The sequence below is a fragment of the Phyllostomus discolor genome, chromosome 3, assembly GCF_004126475.2.
Source record: "Phyllostomus discolor isolate MPI-MPIP mPhyDis1 chromosome 3, mPhyDis1.pri.v3, whole genome shotgun sequence".
NCBI lineage: Eukaryota > Metazoa > Chordata > Mammalia > Chiroptera > Phyllostomidae > Phyllostomus > Phyllostomus discolor.
In genome coordinates this window covers 196,624,105-196,644,880 of record NC_040905.2, presented here as the reverse complement: position 1 = coordinate 196,644,880, position 20,776 = coordinate 196,624,105, and the positions used below count along the sequence as shown (strand labels likewise).

Here is a 20,776-nt window from a genome sequence, read left to right as displayed (position 1 = left end):
TAACAGATTTTCCTACTAATCATATTCTACTTGTAAATAATTATTTAAAATTTGACCCTGGTAATTGCTTGCCAGTTCTTATATGCATCACTATTTTATGTTCTGTAATAGTTGTCTCAAAATTTTCCTCATTTCCCTAAAACCTACTACTGGTCCACCTCATATTTCTCTCAGTGGGCATCTGTATTAGTCTCTTTGTTATGTTTAAAAAGTACCTCACTTGTTTCCCCAAATCTCAGGGTTTACAGCAATTATTTGTTTCTCTCATAGCATCAACACTCAGGCAGCTGTGAATCTGCTTTTGCAACCTTTATTCATATGCCTTTGTGATCTAGGGCCTGGGCCAAGACATTTCATTTCACTGTATTAGAGACATGGCATCCTTGTGGCAGAAAGTAAAAAATAAGAGTTGATTTATAATATAACAGCTCTTAAAACTGCTATATAGAGGCAGCATGTTCATCTGTGTGTTTCTGTGACGTGATCACATGCAGTGGGAGTGGCATAGGCTGCATGTTCCTCCCATAGGGGGAGGCACTGCAAGTCACGTGACTGGCCAGAGCTATATGGAAGGGGCAAGTAAACATTTGGCATTCCTTGTCTCTTCTTATGTTTAACTTCCTAGTGTACATTTTTATAATTACTCATATCCATATTGAAGCTTTTTTGTTGTCTTCCCTTATGCTTTAAATATAGTTACTCTTGTAAAAATGACTCGTTTTACCTATGATCTTCAGTTGACTGGAGTTTGGAAGGACAGAGATTCTTGTCTTCATTGAGCACTGGAGGAATGTTTGGCTCATAATATGCTTTGTGTAAATATGTTTCCCTTCTTATTGTATCAGTTATTCTGTCAGTTGTTTATTTTTATACCTTCAGTTCTTTCTGCTGGCTCTATCCCTAAGTCTAAATGACTGTATTTTCTTGAACTATTTTAATAAATCACAGCTATATACTTAACTAATTCTGTCAAATAATTCTCTTCAATGAAGAGAAAAAATTTACATAAGCTTTTAACTCCTTTGTAAAATACAGCCTACATTCTTCTTTTTATAAATATATTCATCACCCTATCATTAAACAAAACCAAAAAAAAATACTCCCTTTGACTCTCACAATCTAACTTTCCACTGTTGCTCTAACATTATTCTTTATCTTGTACATTTCTCATTTTTAACCTTTTTAATTACTTACCTCTAAAAAGTTTGTTTGTCTGGATCCTGAAGCACTATAATTCATATTTTTCAACTATCTAAGGCTGTTTTTTCCTCTTTTCCTTAAAATATCCTCTTTCTTCCTCTACCATTTCAGTGTACTAATACTCCCAGATTCTGTTTTTAGCAGATTTTTCATCTCTTGTAGTGTGCCCTTTTAAGTGACATATTTGAAGGCTCTCATTGGCATGGCTTTCTTATATTTATTTCTACATAGATGACTTACAGTTCTGTTTCTTATGATAGTTATTCTGAGCTTGTCCCCTCATTTCCACTGTTGGGCATTTCCAGTTGAATGTCTTTACCTCTACCTTGACATACCCAAAGCCAAATTGTTTTTCTATTAATACTGACTCCTGCATTGGAACTAAGTCCTATTTTTGTTGATGATGCAGTTACCAAGCTTCTAAAAAGAAAGGGAAGAGTACCAGCATTTGTTAAGCATCTAGCACACACTAAACTCTGTGCTTTTCAATACATAAGGTTTAGTTCAGGTTTTATCTCCAAGAAACCTTCTCAGACAATCAGAATGAATCCTCTACGATCCCTTCTTCTTAGACCACTTGCAGTACGTTTGTATTTAAACTGCTAGATCTTCAGCATACAAATTTCCTTTAATTACATTTTTAGTTTGTAAACCTCTCAAAGGCAAGGATTTTTATTCCATATTTCCTTTTTATCAGTGCAGTACCACATAGGGTACAGTACAGCTTAACAAGTATTTGATGATTTTCAAATAAAAACAATCCCCTAAGTATGGGCAAGAATCTCAACCTAAATAACAAAATTAAGAAACAACAAAGGAGAAAACTGTATTTGAACAATGATTAAAATTAAAAAAAAAAGAAACAAAATAATAACTCAAAACTAAGTAACAGCTAAGCTGTACTTTTAAATCTTGAACCCAGTTGAAAGGGGTTAGTCTCTGTAAGTGGCAGAGACTCTTTACGCATACATTAAGGATCACTTGTTCATTAAATTTTTACTTCATAACAAATGTCTTTATCAATAATATATCAAATATCCATTATATACTGTTTTTATAACCATATTCATAGAAGGTAGTATATTTATTTTAGTTTCTTTTTCCCATTAGGTGCACCAGGTATAATTTCCTCACCATATGCGGGGGCTGCTGGATTTGCCCCAGCCATTGGATTTCCTCAAGCTACAGGTGACTCTTTTAAAGTTGAATTTGAAATTATCTTTCTGATTTTCTGTATTTTCTAGGAGCTTACCAAGGTGAATAATGTTACCATATTTGAAGGTACCATATTTGAATAATGTTACCATATTTATAATAAAAGTATTATGTTAACTAACCATAGAAGTGGCTTATTGTATGATACACAGCTTCCGTATATTTACAGATAATTCTCTCTGGTTCCACTCTTAGTTGCACATCTCCATTATATGTTCTGCATTGTTTATAGTTGCCATTAGCACAGATAACTTTAGGTTGACTATATTAAATAACCTTAGGTTTGCCTTTTTGGATATTGTATAAAATGGTATGGACTGCTTCTGTTTTTGCTGATAGGCTTACCAGTTATATGTTGAACAGACCTGTGTCTTATGTTTGTCCTCAAACCTTTGGTGGCATTCAGTACATATTACACAGTCAGTAAATATTTGAATTAATAAACATCTAGTTTCAACTTACTCATAAATCCTTTCTCTCGCAAGTGCGTGCTCACGTGCTTGCTCGCTCGCTCTCTCTCTGTCTCTCTTTTTTTGTCAATAGAGAGTTCAAAAGATTACCATAAGATGGTATACATACTGTTCATTTGAGGGAGTATGTATTTTTTTTCTTTAGCTAACGGAGATAATTTTGCCATGTATAATGCACACTTTTTTGCCCAGATTTTTGAGGGAAAAATAAGGATGCACAATTATACATGGTTAGTACCTGAAATACCTTGTATCTGTTCTTGTGTTTGGTAATTATTTGTTACATAAAATTTCTTATACCATGATATATTCAAAAATACAAAATGCAAATATCTAAATATAAACAAATAAGTAATTGAGTTAAAAAATTAAAACGAAGTATTTTTTTCTTAAAAGTTTGGGCCAGAAACGTGGGTGCGCACTATACATGGGAGCACATTATACATGACAGGATGACTATCACTCTTTTCCAAAGAGTAAACAGATAAGTTTGATCATAACTTACAGAGATGAAAAAATTTCTTTGTGGTTTTACCTCCGGTTCCTAAAGAAAATTTTGAGGTTGACAGAAGAGTGGCATTAACATTGAGCTAGACTACATATTACACTTCTGGCTTCCAGTTGATTTATGAATATAACTATTTTAAGTCACAATGTAGTTGCTCTCTGGCAATAATCTTTATATCCTACCCTTCTAATTCAGGGAATTTTAACTACTTTTCTTTGATGGACAGGATGAAGTTAATTTAAAAAAAGGGCAGTAAGAAGATTGATCAAGGTTTAAGTTTTAGGGGTTTTGGTGGTTTTAAGACATGTTAGCATGCTAAATGAATATTCTGCCTGTTCCATTAAAATACAGGCACTGTACACTGTTCTTATTTATTTGAAGCCCCCAAGTGTTACAATTGATACACATTTCAAAGTAGTGATGTGGGTTTTTGTCATTTTAGATATTTCTCTTTGAAATACTATGTATAAAATACTGTGGTAGATGTTAAGAAAGAGAAGTTGATGAGACTTTTAAGGTCTTGCAGGGGGATATACAGTCAGTTCTCCATATCCATGGGCTCTGAATATTTGGATTCAACCAAATGCGGATTGAAACTGTTCGGAGACAGAAATGTTACTGATGTGCACTATATATATAGTTGTGCATACAGTGATTGTGTATTTACTGAATGTATACAGGCTTTTTTTCTTGTCATTGTTCCATAAACAGTACAGTATAACAAGCATTCACAGAGCTTAGCATTTACATTATAGTAGGTATTATAAATAATTTAGAGATGACTTAAAGTATATGTGAAGATGTACATAGGTTATATGCAAATACTTTGCCATTTTATGTGAGGAATTTGAGCAGCATCCTCATAGTTGGGTATTTGTGGGCATCCATGGATACCAAAGAATGATTGTGTCTGTACAAGTACACACACATACACATGGGCATCCTACAGTGTAGCTAAGGTGTGCTTTTGGTGGTATATGATAGGCTTACAGAAGTACAGCATAGGGAATATAATCAGTAATATCGAATGACTACATATGGTGCCAGGTGTGTACTTGAAATATCAGGGGGAGCATTTTGTAAGGTATATGATTGTCTAACAATATACTGAACACCTGAAATTAATACAAAATAAAATTGAATGTAAACTATAAGTGAAAAAATTTTTAAATGAAAAAATAAGTTATTCAAATGTTACGGGGTTGGATTAGAGGGACATAAGAAGCCATGTGAAAAACTATTGATTATAAATTTCATGGAAGGGTATCCAGCCTGAGATGTGTTCTGCACAATTTGGAAATTCAGCAGGATAGTAGTAAGGACATTAGATTCATCAAGCAAAATACCAGTATGAATGCAAACTGTATTGCAATTTAACTGCATGGTTTGTGGTAAAGTGGTAAGATCCTGTCTATTACAAGGAATTTTGAGCTTTAAGAATCAGTGAATTAAGGAATTGGCCCATTTTATATAAACTAGAGGTTTTACCTTACATAATTTTAAAAAAGATTTTATTTATTTGTTTTTAGAGAGAGGGGAAGGGAGGAAGAAAGAGAAAGAAACATTGATTTGTGAGAAAAACTGGTCAGTTGCCTCTCTCATGCCCCCAACCCCAGCATGTGACTTGACAGGGAATCGAACCAGCAGCCTTTTGGTTTGTGGGACAATGCCCAACCCACCAAGCCACATCAGTCAGCGCTACCTTAGATAATTTTTAAGCTGAGAACCTAAATAGTGGGACCTTCAGATCAGGTGTGTTATTTCAAATACACTATGTAGTGTCAGTATTGCAGTATAATGGAAACTTCAGTAGTTCTGAAATATCCAAGGAAATAGCTTGAAAATTCTTGATACAAAAGAATATTGAATTCTATATATCTATAGTTGATGGTAATAATATGTATATAACACTTTACAAGGTTACGTACTGCTTTCCCATACAGAGTGTCATACATTTCTGGCTGTATGCCTGTCTTAGATATACAACTCAGTGATTGTTAGTAAATTTACAGAGTTGCGCATTTTCACAGTCCAGTTTTAGAACATGCAGTACCACCTAGCATTTGTGACTATATTTGTGACTTCTGCTAAAAGATTTTTAAAACACACGAGGTCTGTCCAGCAGGTATCCAGCCATGTACTATGAAAAATAGAAATATTTATTGAAGAAGACACAAGAAACATTGTACATAGGACAATGATGCCTCACTCCCCTTCAAAGTAGGCACCTTGGGACCTCACACAGTTCTCCCAGACTCTTCCACTGTTCAAAACACTGCAAAATCTTTTGTTGGAATTACCATCAGCTGCCCCATCGCATTTTCCTGAATGTCATCGATGGTCTGAAATCTCTTTTCTTTTGAAGGTGATTTTAGTTTTGGGAAAAACCAGAAGTCACAGGGCACCAAATCAAGTTCGTTGGTAGCAGTTTGAATCAAGTCATTAGCAATTGCAGCACGGTGTTCCTTCTACTCTGGTAGCAGAAACTGCATAATGATTTTTGCCACGTGTTTCATTCCAAGATCTTATGTCAAAATCTCAGACAGTGATTTTTGGAATCCCCAGATCAGCTTGTAGTTCTCTCACTGTTGGTCACCAGCCTTTGTTGATTGCAGCCTGTACATGTTCAACATTTTTAAGTGTTCTGCTTGTTGCTGGCCTTCCAGAACATGGATCACTTTCAACAGATTCTTGACCATCTTTGAAGCATTTGTGCCACACTTTTTATTTGCACTGCACTCATTGCATCGTCCCCATAAGCCTTCTGAATCATTTGAAAAGTTTCCGTGGAGGAATGTTAAGCTTAATGCAAAATTTGATGCAGATTCATTGTTCTGCTCAGTCGTTTTGAATGCCACGGGCCACACAGTACACATGCTCACTCAAGGGTGTCCACCACCCCCACTGACTAGTACAGTGAACTCATTATTATTTACACATGCACATTCCAGTCCACACTCTCCTTAGCTGCCAGGTTACATCAATGTCAAGCAAACCATTGTTATGTTAGCAACGGCTGGACTTTTTTCAGTCTAACCTTGTTTATATCTTATTTTATGGTAGAAGTCAGTATGAAAATTGTATCTATGTTATAGAAATGTACTGGAATACACCTATTTCAAGAAATGAGGGAGTGCTTGTAGTCGATAGATTCTCTGAGAACTCCAATGGTTTTTAAGACCAGTAAATTTAGTTGCTCTGTAAATTACTGTATTGATAATAGAATACTGACTATGATAACATTAAAGAACAAAGAACTTGACTTCTAGACAGACTCTGTAGGGCAGAAAACTGGCCTTTGATATCCTTATGGTAGCTTTGACACATTTTCTTACCTATTTTTGCTTTTGTCTGCATTGATTTATTTATTGTTATAATCTCCAGATAACTAGAATATGAAATGCTCTTGATGTTTTAAAAAGGTCTGTCAGTCCCAGCTGTTCCTGGAGCTCTCGGTCCTCTCACACTCGCCTCCTCTGCTGTCACTGGAAGGATGGCCATTCCTGGGGCTAGTGGTATACCAGGGAATTCTGTTCTGCTTGTCACCAATCTCAATCCTGATGTGAGTTGCAAAGTATAAAATTGTCTTTCAGGAGGAGGTCTGTAGTGGTTTTTGATGAAAAGTTGTATTCAAATAAAAATTTTAAATTTATTTCAATGATTTTTATTAAAACTCAACACTAGTATATATAGAGGAAATATATAAAATAAATGCTTTAAACGAAGTCAATTGTTACTACAAGTAAACTTATTTTAAATTTTTACTTAAATTAGACACTTACATTTTGTATTGTCCTTTTCAGCTTATCACGCCACATGGATTATTTATCTTATTTGGTAAGTTGTTTGTATTTTGTTGGGTGGTTTTTTTTTTTTTTTCTGTTTTTCTATCTGTGATGTGGATTGAACACATTTCATCATTCAGTAATATTTATTGACTGTTTCTGTGTGCCAAGTAGTGTTTTTGACAGATAATAGAGCAGCTAATAAGACTTAGTAAAAGTAATTATGATAAAGTTTTGTAAAAAAGAGAACATGTACGTGGGAGTCCTAACCTAGCTGAGGGAATCAAAGATGATATATCAAGACAAATGATAGTTAAGCTGACTTGTGAAAAATGAGTAAGTGTTAACCGGCAGAAAAAGGAGGGCAAATAAGCCTTTATCAAATACGGGCAGTGAGAGAGAGCGCTTCTGGACATGACAGTGAAGCAAGTCCAGTGGAGAGTGTAAGGGAGAGACATGTTGAAGCTGTACACATGGATAGGGGTGGCATCGTGAAAAGCTTTGTAAGCTAAATCATTGAGCTCGGCTTTAATTTAAGAACAGTGAGGAACCATTGAATACTTTTAAGGAAAAGAGAGACATAATGAGATTCAGGCTTTACAAATCTCTAAACTTTCTAATAGTGTTTCTCAGTTAAAAAAATTAGCATGTACTCCCAATGTATATATGCTTAATTATTTATATACTTCATCCATCTTGTACTGTATTCATTATGTATAGTATAATATCTATAAATATATGAGCAATTAAATAAGGTATATTTAATATTTTAGAGGTTTTATTAATGATGAAAACTTCATAAAACGCTATTAATACTTAGTAAGAAATATGATTTTGATATGCTTTATTATTTTCAGAAATCTTTTGTATTTTGATTCAATATTCTAAGGGTTGATTTTAAATTTGCTTTATTTTAGTACTTGATCTCAATGGTTGTCATAACTGAAAAAGATACCTCTTAAGCATATGCATTATAAATAGAAGTGTTTCATTGCTGCTGTACCCAATTAATTATGATACTAATTTTTCAGTCTAATCCACTAATTTTTGTTGTTAGAAAAGTTTCATTTCTTGTTAAATTAGTTGATCTTGAGAACTGTTGTTTTAGAATATTTTTAACAGATGAGATTAAAACTCACTTCCATTTGGAAGAATTTTACTGTGATGGGATATTGTTTTAAATTTTCTGAGTAGATAATGGGCTTTAAACAGCATTTTAGAAGTGTAATTTGTAGCCAGACAATATACTACACAACACCATGATTGTTAGTAAATTTACAGAATTGTGCAGCTATTATTATTATCAAAGTCCAATTTTAGAACATTTTGATCATTCCACAAAGATCCTTTATGCTTATTTGTAGTAAAAGTTTTTATTGGTGACACATTTCTATTAATTTTCAATAATGCAATCATGTATTAATGATACATTTTCATGTCTTTTTAATAGTCAAAGCACATTTCTTTCTAAAAGTAGTTAATTTCTCATTTGAAAAAAATCATCCTCAGCTTGAAGGACAAGTTGTGTTATTTTTCAAAAAATAATATCTATTTCAGCCACTTGTTATTTTTAAAAAGAACAACATGTTTGTGAACAGGACAAGAATACTTGTTTGGTTTTAAATTTCAAAAGTAAAATTATCTCTCAGTTCTCTAAGTTCACTTAGAAGTTCTTAGGTGATTGCCCACAAGATAACAAACACTCCTTAAGGGTCTTGTTTTTGTAATATTGATACCCTGTAGCACATAAACTGCGATATATTTTAATATGCCAAATGGAAGAAAATGAGAGAATACCTTTCATATTGTAGAAACTTCTGCCTATAATTTTATCTACATATTAAAAAGTAGTTAAATGTAATATCTCATGTTGGTTTTGTATAAACAAATCATTTTGCTTGTCCTTTGGGATGTAGGACTCACTGTGGGGAACACCAGTGCAGAAAGGTTAGTTGTGATGAAGTCAGTTAGGAGGCTCTTGTGACAGTCCAGATGTGATAGATGTTTAGGCCATAGTATCAGTGGGTGCTGGTGATTATTGGAGGTAAGAGTTGAAAGAAAGAAAGTCGAAGAAGAATTCCAAGTGTCTAACTAGAGGAAGTATTTGGATGACGGTAATATTTATCAACAGAGATTGGGAACACTGAAGTGGGAAGGGGACAGGGGTGATGTGGAACATAGAAGAGGTACAGATTTGGGAGTGTGTGTATGAAATTGCCCAGGGAGTGTATACAGGGCGGGGCAAAAGTAGATTCACAGTTGTTTGTATTGAAAATAATATAATAATTAATAAATAATAATACAAGAATAAACTGTCTCATATATTCACAACTCTAAACCCACTTTTGCCCCCACCTCTATGAGAAAAGAAACCTTTTAATGTATTAGTAAAATTAATTAAATATTACACAGTCAGGTATTAAAAACTGTTTTCTTTTGTCTTTTTAATTAGGAGTATATGGTGATGTACATCGAGTGAAGATTATGTTTAATAAGAAAGAAAATGCTTTGGTTCAAATGGCAGATGCAAATCAAGCTCAGCTAGGTACTAATGATTAATAATAAAAACAGTGACCTTTCCCTTTTGTATGTGAATTTTCCTATAAAATAAACTTACCACTAGTAGGGATATACTTTTACTGAAGAGTACCTCTTTGTGCTAATGTCTTTATTATTATTTAAACATGTTTGTATTTTATAAAATTAAAAATATTTATTACTCCCTGAAGTTCATTTATCTACTTGAACATATTGCTATTTAGAGCTTTGATGCTAGGGTTTTTCTGTTAAGTTTAAACTACTAAACATCACTTGCCTTGTTTAATTTTATTCCGTTTGATTGCTTGTTTTTCTAAATTAAGTTTTGTAGAACTGTTGCATGACAAAAATTTGGGCAGACGTCATAATGATGGTACAACAAAGTGTGTCATTCTGTGGTTTCACTGTTCATTGTTGCAGTGGCTATTATATTAGCACTCAGAATTTTTATAAAACATACTTTGCTTGAGATTAAACTGATTTATGCAATTGCTACATTTCAGGTACTCTGGAACTTCCTAGCATTGTGCTGGGAAGATAGTTTTTTTTAGTTTGACAGCTTTTCTTTCCTTATAACAAAATTAAATCATTAATACACTTCTATATGTAAGAGATTTTAAACTTATAACCGTTTTTACCCTGAAACTAACAATAGAATTTTAAATGACTAAATAAAAGGAATTTTTTATAATTTAGACAAATTTTACAGAGGCTCTATCTTAATACCCAAGCTTTTCTTATTTTCTTCCTGTGCACCAGCAATGAACCATCTGAGCGGTCAGAGACTTTATGGAAAAGTGCTTCGTGCTACACTGTCCAAACATCAAACAGTTCAGCTTCCTCGAGAGGGACAAGAAGACCAAGGTCTGACTAAGGATTTTAGTAACAGTCCTTTGCATCGCTTCAAAAAGCCTGGCTCTAAAAACTTCCAGAATATTTTTCCACCATCAGCCACTCTGCATCTTTCCAACATCCCGTATGTACCTGATTGGTTATTCATTTAGATGCTTACTAATGGTTGACTAATAATTCATAATTATTAAAATAAGTAGCATGTGTTTTAAGAGAGGTAAAAATTCTGATTTTAATGTAGCGGTTGTCCTGTCCACTCATTTTTTGTGAGATGATTCATTTGCCATTATGTCTTAAGAAGATTGTATCTTCAGCCTTCATGGCAAGAGTAAAAGATAGCAGTGTTTTAAAATTTTCTTTCCAAGTAGAAAATTAGCAACTAGTTACCTGTTCCTTACTGGTTATAAAAGGGTATAAGAATAAGTTTATGCAGAAATATTGCATTGGTATATATTTGTTCTCCCTTTGTATAGAAGACAAGTAACCAACTTAGTAAAATCAAATAATTTCTGTATTTAAGAATTTGTTTTAAAAAGAATTATTTGTTATCTATAAGCTGCAAAGCCATATATAATTGTTCATTATAATCACCATTAATTATAATTAATTATAGCTAAAAGTGATTTTTGTGGTGAACATTCTGTCTTAAGCAGTGTTATAGCAGACTTGTTCTTCAGTCACCTTGTAAGTCTAGGATCAGTAAGACTGCAGCCTGTGGGTCAAAACCACCTGTTTTGGTATGGCCCATGAGCCAGCTAAAACTTTTTACATTTGCAAATGGTGGTGGGAAAGCAAAAGGAAAATATTTTGTCATTGGAGATAATTATATAAAATTCAAATTTCATGTTCCATAAATAAAGTTTCATGGAACACAACCACATTCATTCATTTATATATTACCTGTGGCTGCTTTGAGCTACAACAGCAAAGCTGAAGGGTTGCAGCAGAAATTGTATGGTCATCAAAACCTAAGGTATTTACTGTGTGGCCCTTTATAGAAAATACCTGGCAACCCCTGTTCTAATTCTTGAAATCCTTAACCAACCAAGATGGCAATTTTGTATAATTTAATCTATTGCATGAAGAGGGGAAAGCTTTGGAAAGGGTGGGTAAAAAGCTGGGGTGTATGGTTATATATGTGTGGAAATTTAAAGACGGAGGGAATGGAGAGGGGTAAAGTTTTAGAGCATTATTGAGAATGAGAATAGGAGATGCATAGATATAGAAAATAATTACTCAAAACTGTTGATTACTTGGACTTCCATCTAAGTCTCCAATTAAGCTGCTTGGGGAAACCTTAAATCTGAATTGGGCAATAGCTCAAACCTCATGCCAGCTAGAAAGTTGGAGGAGCCACTTAAGAAAACTATATAGATTATGTTGATCTAGAAATTCAGCAGCTCATCACTATAGAGTCAGGTAAAGGGGCAACATATTCAGGTACAGAGGCAGGCTACTGTCATTATTACCTACTTAAATATAATACATTATCCAGAAGCCGGTCTCAAGTTGCAACATATAGCATTTGTGGGTAGCAGTGGGAAAGGACATTAATGTATTCTGAACTATCTACCAAATTCTGGGCACTATGGTGGTGTTTTATGTGTATTACCTCATTTAATCTTTTTAAAAATATATTTTATGTATTTATTTTAAATAGAGGATAAAGGAGGGAGAAAGAGAGGATAGAAACATCAGTGTGTGGTTGACTCTCATGCGCGCCCACCCTCTGCACTGAGTAACTGACTGGGCCTGCAACCCAGGCATGCGCCCCAACCGGGAATCAAACTGGTGACCCTTTGGTTCAGAGGCCAGCACTCAGTCCACTGAGCCACACTAGCCAGGGTTCATTTAATCTTCTTACTAAATGTATTTTTAAATTTTGAAAATTATATACAACTTGAAATTTACCATTTTAATCATTTTTGAGTGTGCAGTTCAGTGTATGTTTACATTAAGTACATTTATATTATGTAACCATCACCTTTATTCAGCTCTGGATCTTTGTCATGGTCCCAAACTGAACCTTTATACCCATTAAACAATAACCACATTTCCCTCTACTCCCTAGTCCCTAGTCACCACTACCATATTTCCCCTTATTTACAGAAAATATGTTTCAAGACTCTATACACACATAATACCTGTAATAAAGTTTAATTTATAAATTAGGCACAGAAGAAATTAATGATAATATAAGACAGCATAATTACAACAAAATACTGTAATAAAAGTTACATAAATGTGATCTCTTATTAAGAACTTTCTCTTTTTCACTTTTTAAAAGAAGCACTTTATGGCTCCTCTTTGGCATGTCTGAATTGCCAGCATCACCACTCTTGCACTCTGGGGCCGTTAATAAGTGAAATGAGGGGGCCTTAAACACAAGCACAGGAATACCATCACTGTGGGTGATCTGAGTGCTGAGGTGTCTAGTCACTAACAGATGTGCAGCACGTCCAGTGTGGAGACGTTGGACAAAGGGATGATTCTTAGGTGCAGTAGGGCAGGATGGCAGGAAATTTCCTCACGCTACTCAAAATAGCACCAAATTTAAAACTTAATTGTTTATTTCACGAATTTTCCATTTAATGTTTTCAAACTGTAGGTAGCTGAAACTATAGAAAGCAAAACCGTGACTAAGGGGGTCTACTGTATTCTATTTTTTGTCTCTTTCAGTTTGTTCATAATGACCTTTGAGGTAAGGTCATGAGTTTCACTTTATCAATGAAACTGAGAGGCTCGGGTTAAGTGATTTACTCAAAGCTGCATAACAAATGAATGAGAAATAGAATGTGAACACAGCTCTGTCTCCTTGCAGAGCTAATCATTTTTCTGCTATACTGACCTTGCTGGCAGTTGTGAGAGGAAGAGTCTGCATTTAGTTAGTTGACTCTCATGTGATAGACCAATGTATTGGTTATCTCCTGCTATCCACAGATCACCCCAAAACTTAACATAGTAGTAAATGTTCATTAACTCATACTGTAACTGTGAGTCAAGAATTCAGAAGTTGCTTAGCTGGGTGGTTTTGGCTGAGAGTCTCTCATAAGGTTGCATTTGACTGTTTAATTGGGGCCACTTCCTAAGCAGCTCATTCATGTGCCCAGTATTGACAGAAGGCCTTCGCTTGTCACAAGAACCTCTTTATATGACTGCTTATGTATCCCCATGAAATAGCAGTTGGTTTCCACCAAAACGAATGATTCAAGATGTAAGGTGGGGACTACAGTGTTTGTCAGTCTCAGAAATCACATGTGTCATTTCTACAATACTGTTAAAGCTTACGAAGGACATCTCTATTCAGCATGGCAAGGGTGTATTCAAGGGTGTGAGTTTTAGGAAGCCAGAGTAATTGGGGACCATCTTAGAGCCTGACTACCACATACACATACTCATAATTACTCTGGAAGCAGTTTAAAATGTAGAACTCTGGACTATAGTAGACAAGTAAAACTAAGGATATAGTTTTGGAAGTAATAAAGTTAATTACTGAAGCCAGTGTTATGGGTACTAATCCTTTGAAAGAATAAATACAAGGGTGGGCAAAACCCTTGTATTGCAAATTGTATTATTTATTGTAATGCAAATAAATAATACAATAATTAATAAATATTAATACAATAATAAACTTTCACATACTAACAACTGTTAACCTACATTTTCCCACCTCTGTATAGAAAGATTTTCTTGCTCTCTATATACCTGTGTACATCTTTTGCAAAAGATTTGAGGCAAAACTCTATTGTTTGAGGACATGTATGTGTCGACCTCAGACATTTTTTAGGGTAGTTCCAAATCATGTGTTCACTGCATGGCTTTATTCTCTCTGCTTCATGTAGAATTAGGGCTGAGACATTTGGTTGATTCTCTGATTGTTTTCACAGACCTTCTGTTACAATGGATGATCTGAAGAACCTTTTCACTGAAGCTGGATGTACAGTGAAGGCTTTTAAATTCTTTCAGTAAGTCCTTTCTTTTAAGAAGTAAATTAACCTTGTTTAAATATGGTATGCAATTTTTAAGGTAGTTCAGTGAAGTCTCCTAGGGTTGGGGAGAAGAGACGGTTTATAGGCAAAATTAATTCTGTACACTTTATATTTCTTATACCATTTTCAGGAAAGATCGCAAAATGGCCCTTATTCAGTTGGGATCTGTGGAAGAAGCAATCCAGGCCCTCATTGAGCTTCATAACCATGACCTTGGAGAAAATCACCACCTCAGAGTTTCCTTCTCAAAATCTACAATCTGACTTTCCTGTGAATTTTTCTCCTAAGACTGGACCATAATTTCAGTGAAATGTTCAGACATAGACTGAAGCATCTCTAGACCAATTCTGCCTCTTTTACACAAATAATTTTTTCCGAGTTTGCTATTCAAGTATATTTAAAAAATGAAGGGATGATTACTCCCCTTACCCCCTGCTAATAGGTGATCAAAGATGTGTTTCCTTATACCATAGTTTCTATGAAAATGATCTTCAGGAAAAAACCTTTTTTCAGTAATCTCATTCCCCATATCAAGTCAGATTTCAAGAGGACAGACTTTCTTTTAGTTTGGGTCCAGATCAGCCTTACACATTTCTAAACTCCTTTGTACTTTAAAAAATTTAAGCATACCAACTTTTAAAAATTACTTGACTTAAGTGATTTCAATTTCTTACAACCAAGTTTTTAATTTTATGACTCAGAATTATGTTCACTTATAAATTATTTTACCTATTTTGATAGTTATACATAAATTAGGTTGTTTTGGAAGCAGATCGATAAACTTCCATGTTTTCTTTCAATGGTTTGTTTCACTGTAAGACACTCCTTTGAATATTGCATATCCTTAACTTTTTAAGATTGTTTGGAGAAACGAAGTGTCTCAGCTGTCCCCAAGGAAATTCCAGCCAGGATCAATTAAGGTGTTAGAATAATTAATAATTTTATTAGGAAAAATCATGTTTTAAATTTAAAACTAACACATTTGCTGAGTAATATCATATGATCTCAGAAAATTTTAAAAAATAGTTCTACTTATAAACTACTTTTTTATAATTGTTTTCAGAAAAAAGTTTACAGTCTTAAGGAAAATATTCAGGTCTATCATATGGTTTGACAGATTTTTAAAAGTTATTTTTGGTAAGGTCTTCTTTTAGAAATAAATTAATCTCAAGGGTTTTTTGTACCACTATAATCTGTAATACTTATTCAGAATTACTGTGTATTTACTTAATTTCTTATTATGTGCCTTATGTGCTTATGATACAATAGGTTAGAGTTTTATCTAAGTATCTTGAGAGCTATATTGTGGGCTTGGTGAGTGTTTGTCTTTTCTTTCCCTATTTTGGTAAGGGTTTTCAAGTTTTTTTCATTGCTGTTTTAAGTGGTTTTCAATAAGTAATAGTTTTTATTCAAATTTATGGTGCTTTGGTGCAGAGATGGGGTGGGGAAGGGTAAATGGTTTGGAGAATAACTCAGTGCACACCTGTAGGCCTCTTTACATTCTGACCAATAGCGGTCATTGCCAGTATGGCGCACCTGTTTGGACCTATGAAATGCAATCTCAGTTTCTGGATCTTGTCTAACCTTTATCATCCATCATATTTTGTCTCAGGATTACTTGGTTTTCCTCAGTACTCCAGTGAGAACTTGCTTCTCTTTGTTACTGTAGCCTTCACAGCTGAGTGCCCACATATGTGGAGTATGACAGAGTGGGTTCTTTCTCACTCTCTGTCCTGCTTTTCTTTTGGTTGAATGTAAGAGTACATTTTAATGTTGCTTCAGTGATCGTATAATGTAAAATTGTTTCTTATTAATGAGAAACTTTGCTTTTGTTAATTATTCCTTCAGTGCTTGATCAGATTTTTTTAAAGCGGGAATTGTCAAAAGGGACATTTTTGTCCCTCGCTTTTACACTTTTCAGATTCTCAGAGTGGCTCATCTCACCTTTAAAATGAATATCTCAATCTTTTTGCTATATTCCAGCCATTAGTTTGGACACGGGAAGGTTTCTGCAAAAGAAGTTTTACAAAAAATTGGAGATGACAGAGGACATTATGGGTTAATTAAGCAGAATTCATGCAACACTGAGCAATAGTAGGTTGATAGACTAGGAGGGAGGGCACTAACTTGAGACCTTCTGGGTGGGTCTGTATAGCATTGACTGAATAGATCAGTATAATCACTTAACAAGTTCTTATTTTTTCACTTATGAGATGTATTTTCAGTGAAACACTGAGTAAGGGGGGAGAAAAAAATTTCTTGGAGAAATCTCCCAAAGTTTGCTTCCTTTTTTCCTTTTATATAGGCACTATTCAAATTTTCAGCCACATGTTGGATTATTTCATTTGCTTTTAGTTGGATTATTTCATGTGCTTTGAGTTAAGAATTACTGTGTAATTTAAAGTCATGATTCTCATAACATTCAGTGTGTAAGCATAGCAAAAGTGTAGCAGAGGGGAGATCATAATGGTGTTGAATGTAATTTTGAAATGGGGCAGGGCCTTTAAATCTGAGAACATTTGAATCCTTTTCAGGGATTTGTGTATGTGTGTGTATAGATAAGTGTGTGTATATATGTATATATACACATGCAGTCTTCTGATGTACATACATATACACATTACATACCTTTTAATTTATTGACAAAGAAAATTAATCAGATTAAGATTTGGAAAGTAAGGTATTCTTATTTAAAATAGTGTGTTTGAAACCATCAATTTGTGTCTAAAATTAGCTGTAGCACCTCAATGTTGTCTATTCTGGGCTATTTGCTGTTTGAATGCTAAAAGTCTACAGTATCTATGTTGGCATATTTTCTGTAAAAAGTTTTAAAATATCAGGGTAGTGGAAAAATTAGATCTTTGTATTTTTCTTTTTGGCATGCATTTATTAGATATCTTCTAAGCCATGTTTTTGCTGTTCAGCTGACATAGTATTCTATTTTTAAGCTTGCTTACTTTATTTTAAGGAGTATTGTCTTATCACTTTTGGAAATGTCTTCACTTTTACACAAAGTGTATATATTCAGGACTTTTAAAAAAATAGCAGTACATGTTTAACTGTAGCAATTTATGCCAAAAAAAACACCTCTTTTAGATTTAAATAACTTGCAGATCAGTAACGTGTTTTGTGTGAGAAACAAACAGAAAAATGACCCAGAATCTTAAATGATGACTGAACAGTATCAGAATTTTATCCAGTAGCTCATTAAATTCTTTAAGACTAATATGGTGATCATTTATTTGTATAGACATTGTTTTTGATTCTTTTTTTTTTTTTTTTTTTGGTTGTTGTTGAAAGATGCAGATCTCACCGTTTTTAGAGACATACTTTCTGTCTGCCTAATTCTTTCCGGGAGCAGAGTAATGCCTTCTTTGTCTCTGTCTACAATAGTCATAGGTTGTGCATCAGTTGGTTAGAAGTAACTCTTTCAAATGTCTGTTCATTTTCATGTAAACTTTTCAAAACTCTGTGTCCTTAAGGCAGCGAGGTTGATATACACATTGAGTATGTGATCATGTCATTGCTCTTCTGTTCCCACTAAATATTTTTTTGGAAAAAAAATGACAAGCGCAGAAGTATGTACTCCCCCCCCACCCCCCACCCCCCGCCATGAGTCACTTAAAAACCCAAAGTTTGCCAAACTATTAGCCTATCTCTTAGAAAACCTAATGTGTACTGCTATTTTTAAAACCAAAAAGACAGTATGACTATGCGTAAAAGCATTTTTCTTAGCCTTTCCTTTCTCTTGATCTGTTAACAAGAATAAAACTGCCAGACTTAAAATATTCTACTATTGTGTTAAAAGAAATACAATTTAGATTGCACAAAACTTTTCCTTTAAAGAAAATATAACTCAGCTGTCTTTTAAAAGAGCTGTGTTGTTATCTACAAGACTATTTGCAGTCTTTTTTCAGAGCAAATTCTAACAGTTGTGAATTGTTTTAAAAAATAGTAAACTAATAAAATATTAGTTTCGGGGGTTTTATAGAGGGAGACAAACTAAACGGGACCAAAGTTTATGTGCCTTCTTTAGTAGTCTTAATTGACCTATTCTTCCTATTCAAGACTAAGGTAGTATCAGTATTCTGGTTTTCAGGAAATATGTACTATATAGTTTTAAAAGAATGTTATCCCACAGACTATTCATACAAGTAAAGAATTGTAACTGAGTGAAGTCTCAGTCACACTTTTGCCTTTATTGCATAATATTCACTATACAGCATTGTGCAGGTCCAAGAGCAGAGTTGCTCCAAGTCTTCGTGGTCACCTCCGTTTTTGTAACCTGAGGCATGTGTTCCAGAGAACAGGGATATTTGTCTGGTCCAGTGACCTTGGTGATAATAGTCATAATTGAAAGCTGCTTATGCCAAGCTTAATTCAGCACTGTAAACAGTTTTGTTCTCTTATTTTCAATTTTTGAATCTATATAGTAGTTGTAATAACAGATATTTTAATAGCTATTTTTGATGTCATACTCTGGCCTTTTCCCCTCTTACCATTGTTACCCAGATATTTTAAAAATTCATCCTGCACCCAGAAAGTACTAATTATAAAGATCACTGACCAAGCAAAATCTTGCATCAGAATGTCACCTCATTGCTCTGACCAAAGACTGACTTCTGGTTTTGACTTCTATTAAGCATTTTTTCTCAAGCTCCTTTCTGAAAGAAGACCCAGTGCAACGCGGCCTTTACTTTCTATTTCCTATTGGTGAATAGACTACTTAGAGAAAATGGGAGTTAAAATGTGAACAGAACGGATTAGGATTGCAAGGGTTTAATGGGCATTTTCAGTACTGTATTTAAGAAAAAAATAGCACAGCTAGGAGCCTCTGACATTGTCTTGTGTTTTACATGGTCTGTTCATAAGATTCCCTTTTTCAGTTTGTAAGAATGTTCATCTAACAGAAGATGCTGTAAATATTTGTAACAACATTTTTTTAAACCAGGCCAAAAAAGAAAAAAAAGGGGGGTTGGGAACAAGTTAACATATAAAGTGGTTTTATATAAAACATCAATTGTCTTGTATATTTTGATAAGCAGCAGTACCAGCTTCATTTGTAACACAGTTTGTTGCATTGGGGGGGGAGGATTCTGTGATTGTTGGAGTGAATTGTTATAAATGCAAAGAGATGACAAAATATTAAAAAACATATTTTCTAAATGCGTAGTGCATGGTTAATTCAAGCTTCTGTACACTACAGTATATTCCATTTTCATTCAATTTGTATATTTGCTGACTATTACTTGGTATCTCTAATCTCTTTTCCTAACAAGTATAGCATTGTAGCATGCCTTTTAATAAATGTCATGACATCTGTACGCTCTTAAAGTTTTTCTGTGTTCTTGTCTGTACTTTGGGTTTCCCCTTGTCTTACCTGTAATTCTAATGATGTCATATTTTCTTTTATTTTTCATAGCCATCCATCTAAACTTGTCATAGAGAGTAAGTAGCAATCACATATTTATACAACTTTAAAAGCTGAAAAAACCCTAAATCTACTAACCGTTTCTTTTTAAATTAAGGAACAATTCTCGTTTTGTTGATGAGCAAACTGCTTTTGTAATTGTCCTGTAATGCGATGTTTTCTGTGGCGCTCCTCCTTTAGTGCGAGTGCATACCGATGCACTTGTTGGAGTTCTTGCTCGCTCTCTCTCACACACACACACACACGCATGATATATGTGAAATGCCAAAAAAAGAGTTGGGACACTTCTAGTCTGGTTCAGTTTTTGGCTGCCCTGTAGGGATTAGTATCCATAAATCTAAGTTTGTGTCCATTTTAATTAAAGGGTAGTACAGTTACCAGTTGCCTATATTATTGCTTTTCCTTAGGTGTTTTATTTCTAGGGTCTTTCTTTAAAGAAATACTGGATCGTAGGAGTCTAAACAGTAATTTATTTTAATCTTTTACTCTAGGATCTTTTGGAAGACAATTTATTCTTAACAAATTATAAAATGAATGTAAACACTACTGATTTTTGCTGGATCACCTATAAAATCTCCATAAATGTAACCAGATAGATTTTTTTTAAAAGAAAAACATAGAGATTTTTGTCAGGAAAGGGTAAAATAACCCTATGGCCAAGTGAGGTTTTTATAAACTTGACTGTGAAATGCTTATTTACACAGCAGAGTGCTTATAACCATCATTAAGAATCATGAATTTTTTAACATAAATGGATCTAAGAGATCACCTAATTCAGTTGCACTTTT

General features: G+C 34.1%; 1 protein-coding gene across 4 annotated transcripts in view; it reads left to right on the top strand.

Moving 5' to 3' along the window:
• The window catches only part of PTBP3 (polypyrimidine tract binding protein 3), a 100,825-nt gene extending 80,944 nt beyond the window's left edge, over positions 1-19,881 (top strand). For all 4 annotated transcript variants that reach the window (XM_036022055.1, XM_036022054.1, XM_028532174.2 and 1 more), the window contains 7 exons: positions 2,311-2,388; positions 6,816-6,955; positions 7,197-7,230; positions 9,631-9,723; positions 10,476-10,692; positions 14,456-14,533; positions 14,688-19,881. In XM_036022055.1, the coding sequence (XP_035877948.1) occupies positions 2,311-2,388; positions 6,816-6,955; positions 7,197-7,230; positions 9,631-9,723; positions 10,476-10,692; positions 14,456-14,533; positions 14,688-14,820 (773 nt within the window). In that variant the 3' untranslated portion in view covers positions 14,821-19,881. The remainder of the gene's footprint in view (positions 1-2,310; positions 2,389-6,815; positions 6,956-7,196; positions 7,231-9,630; positions 9,724-10,475; positions 10,693-14,455; positions 14,534-14,687) is intronic.
• Positions 19,882-20,776: the final 895 nt, after the last annotated feature.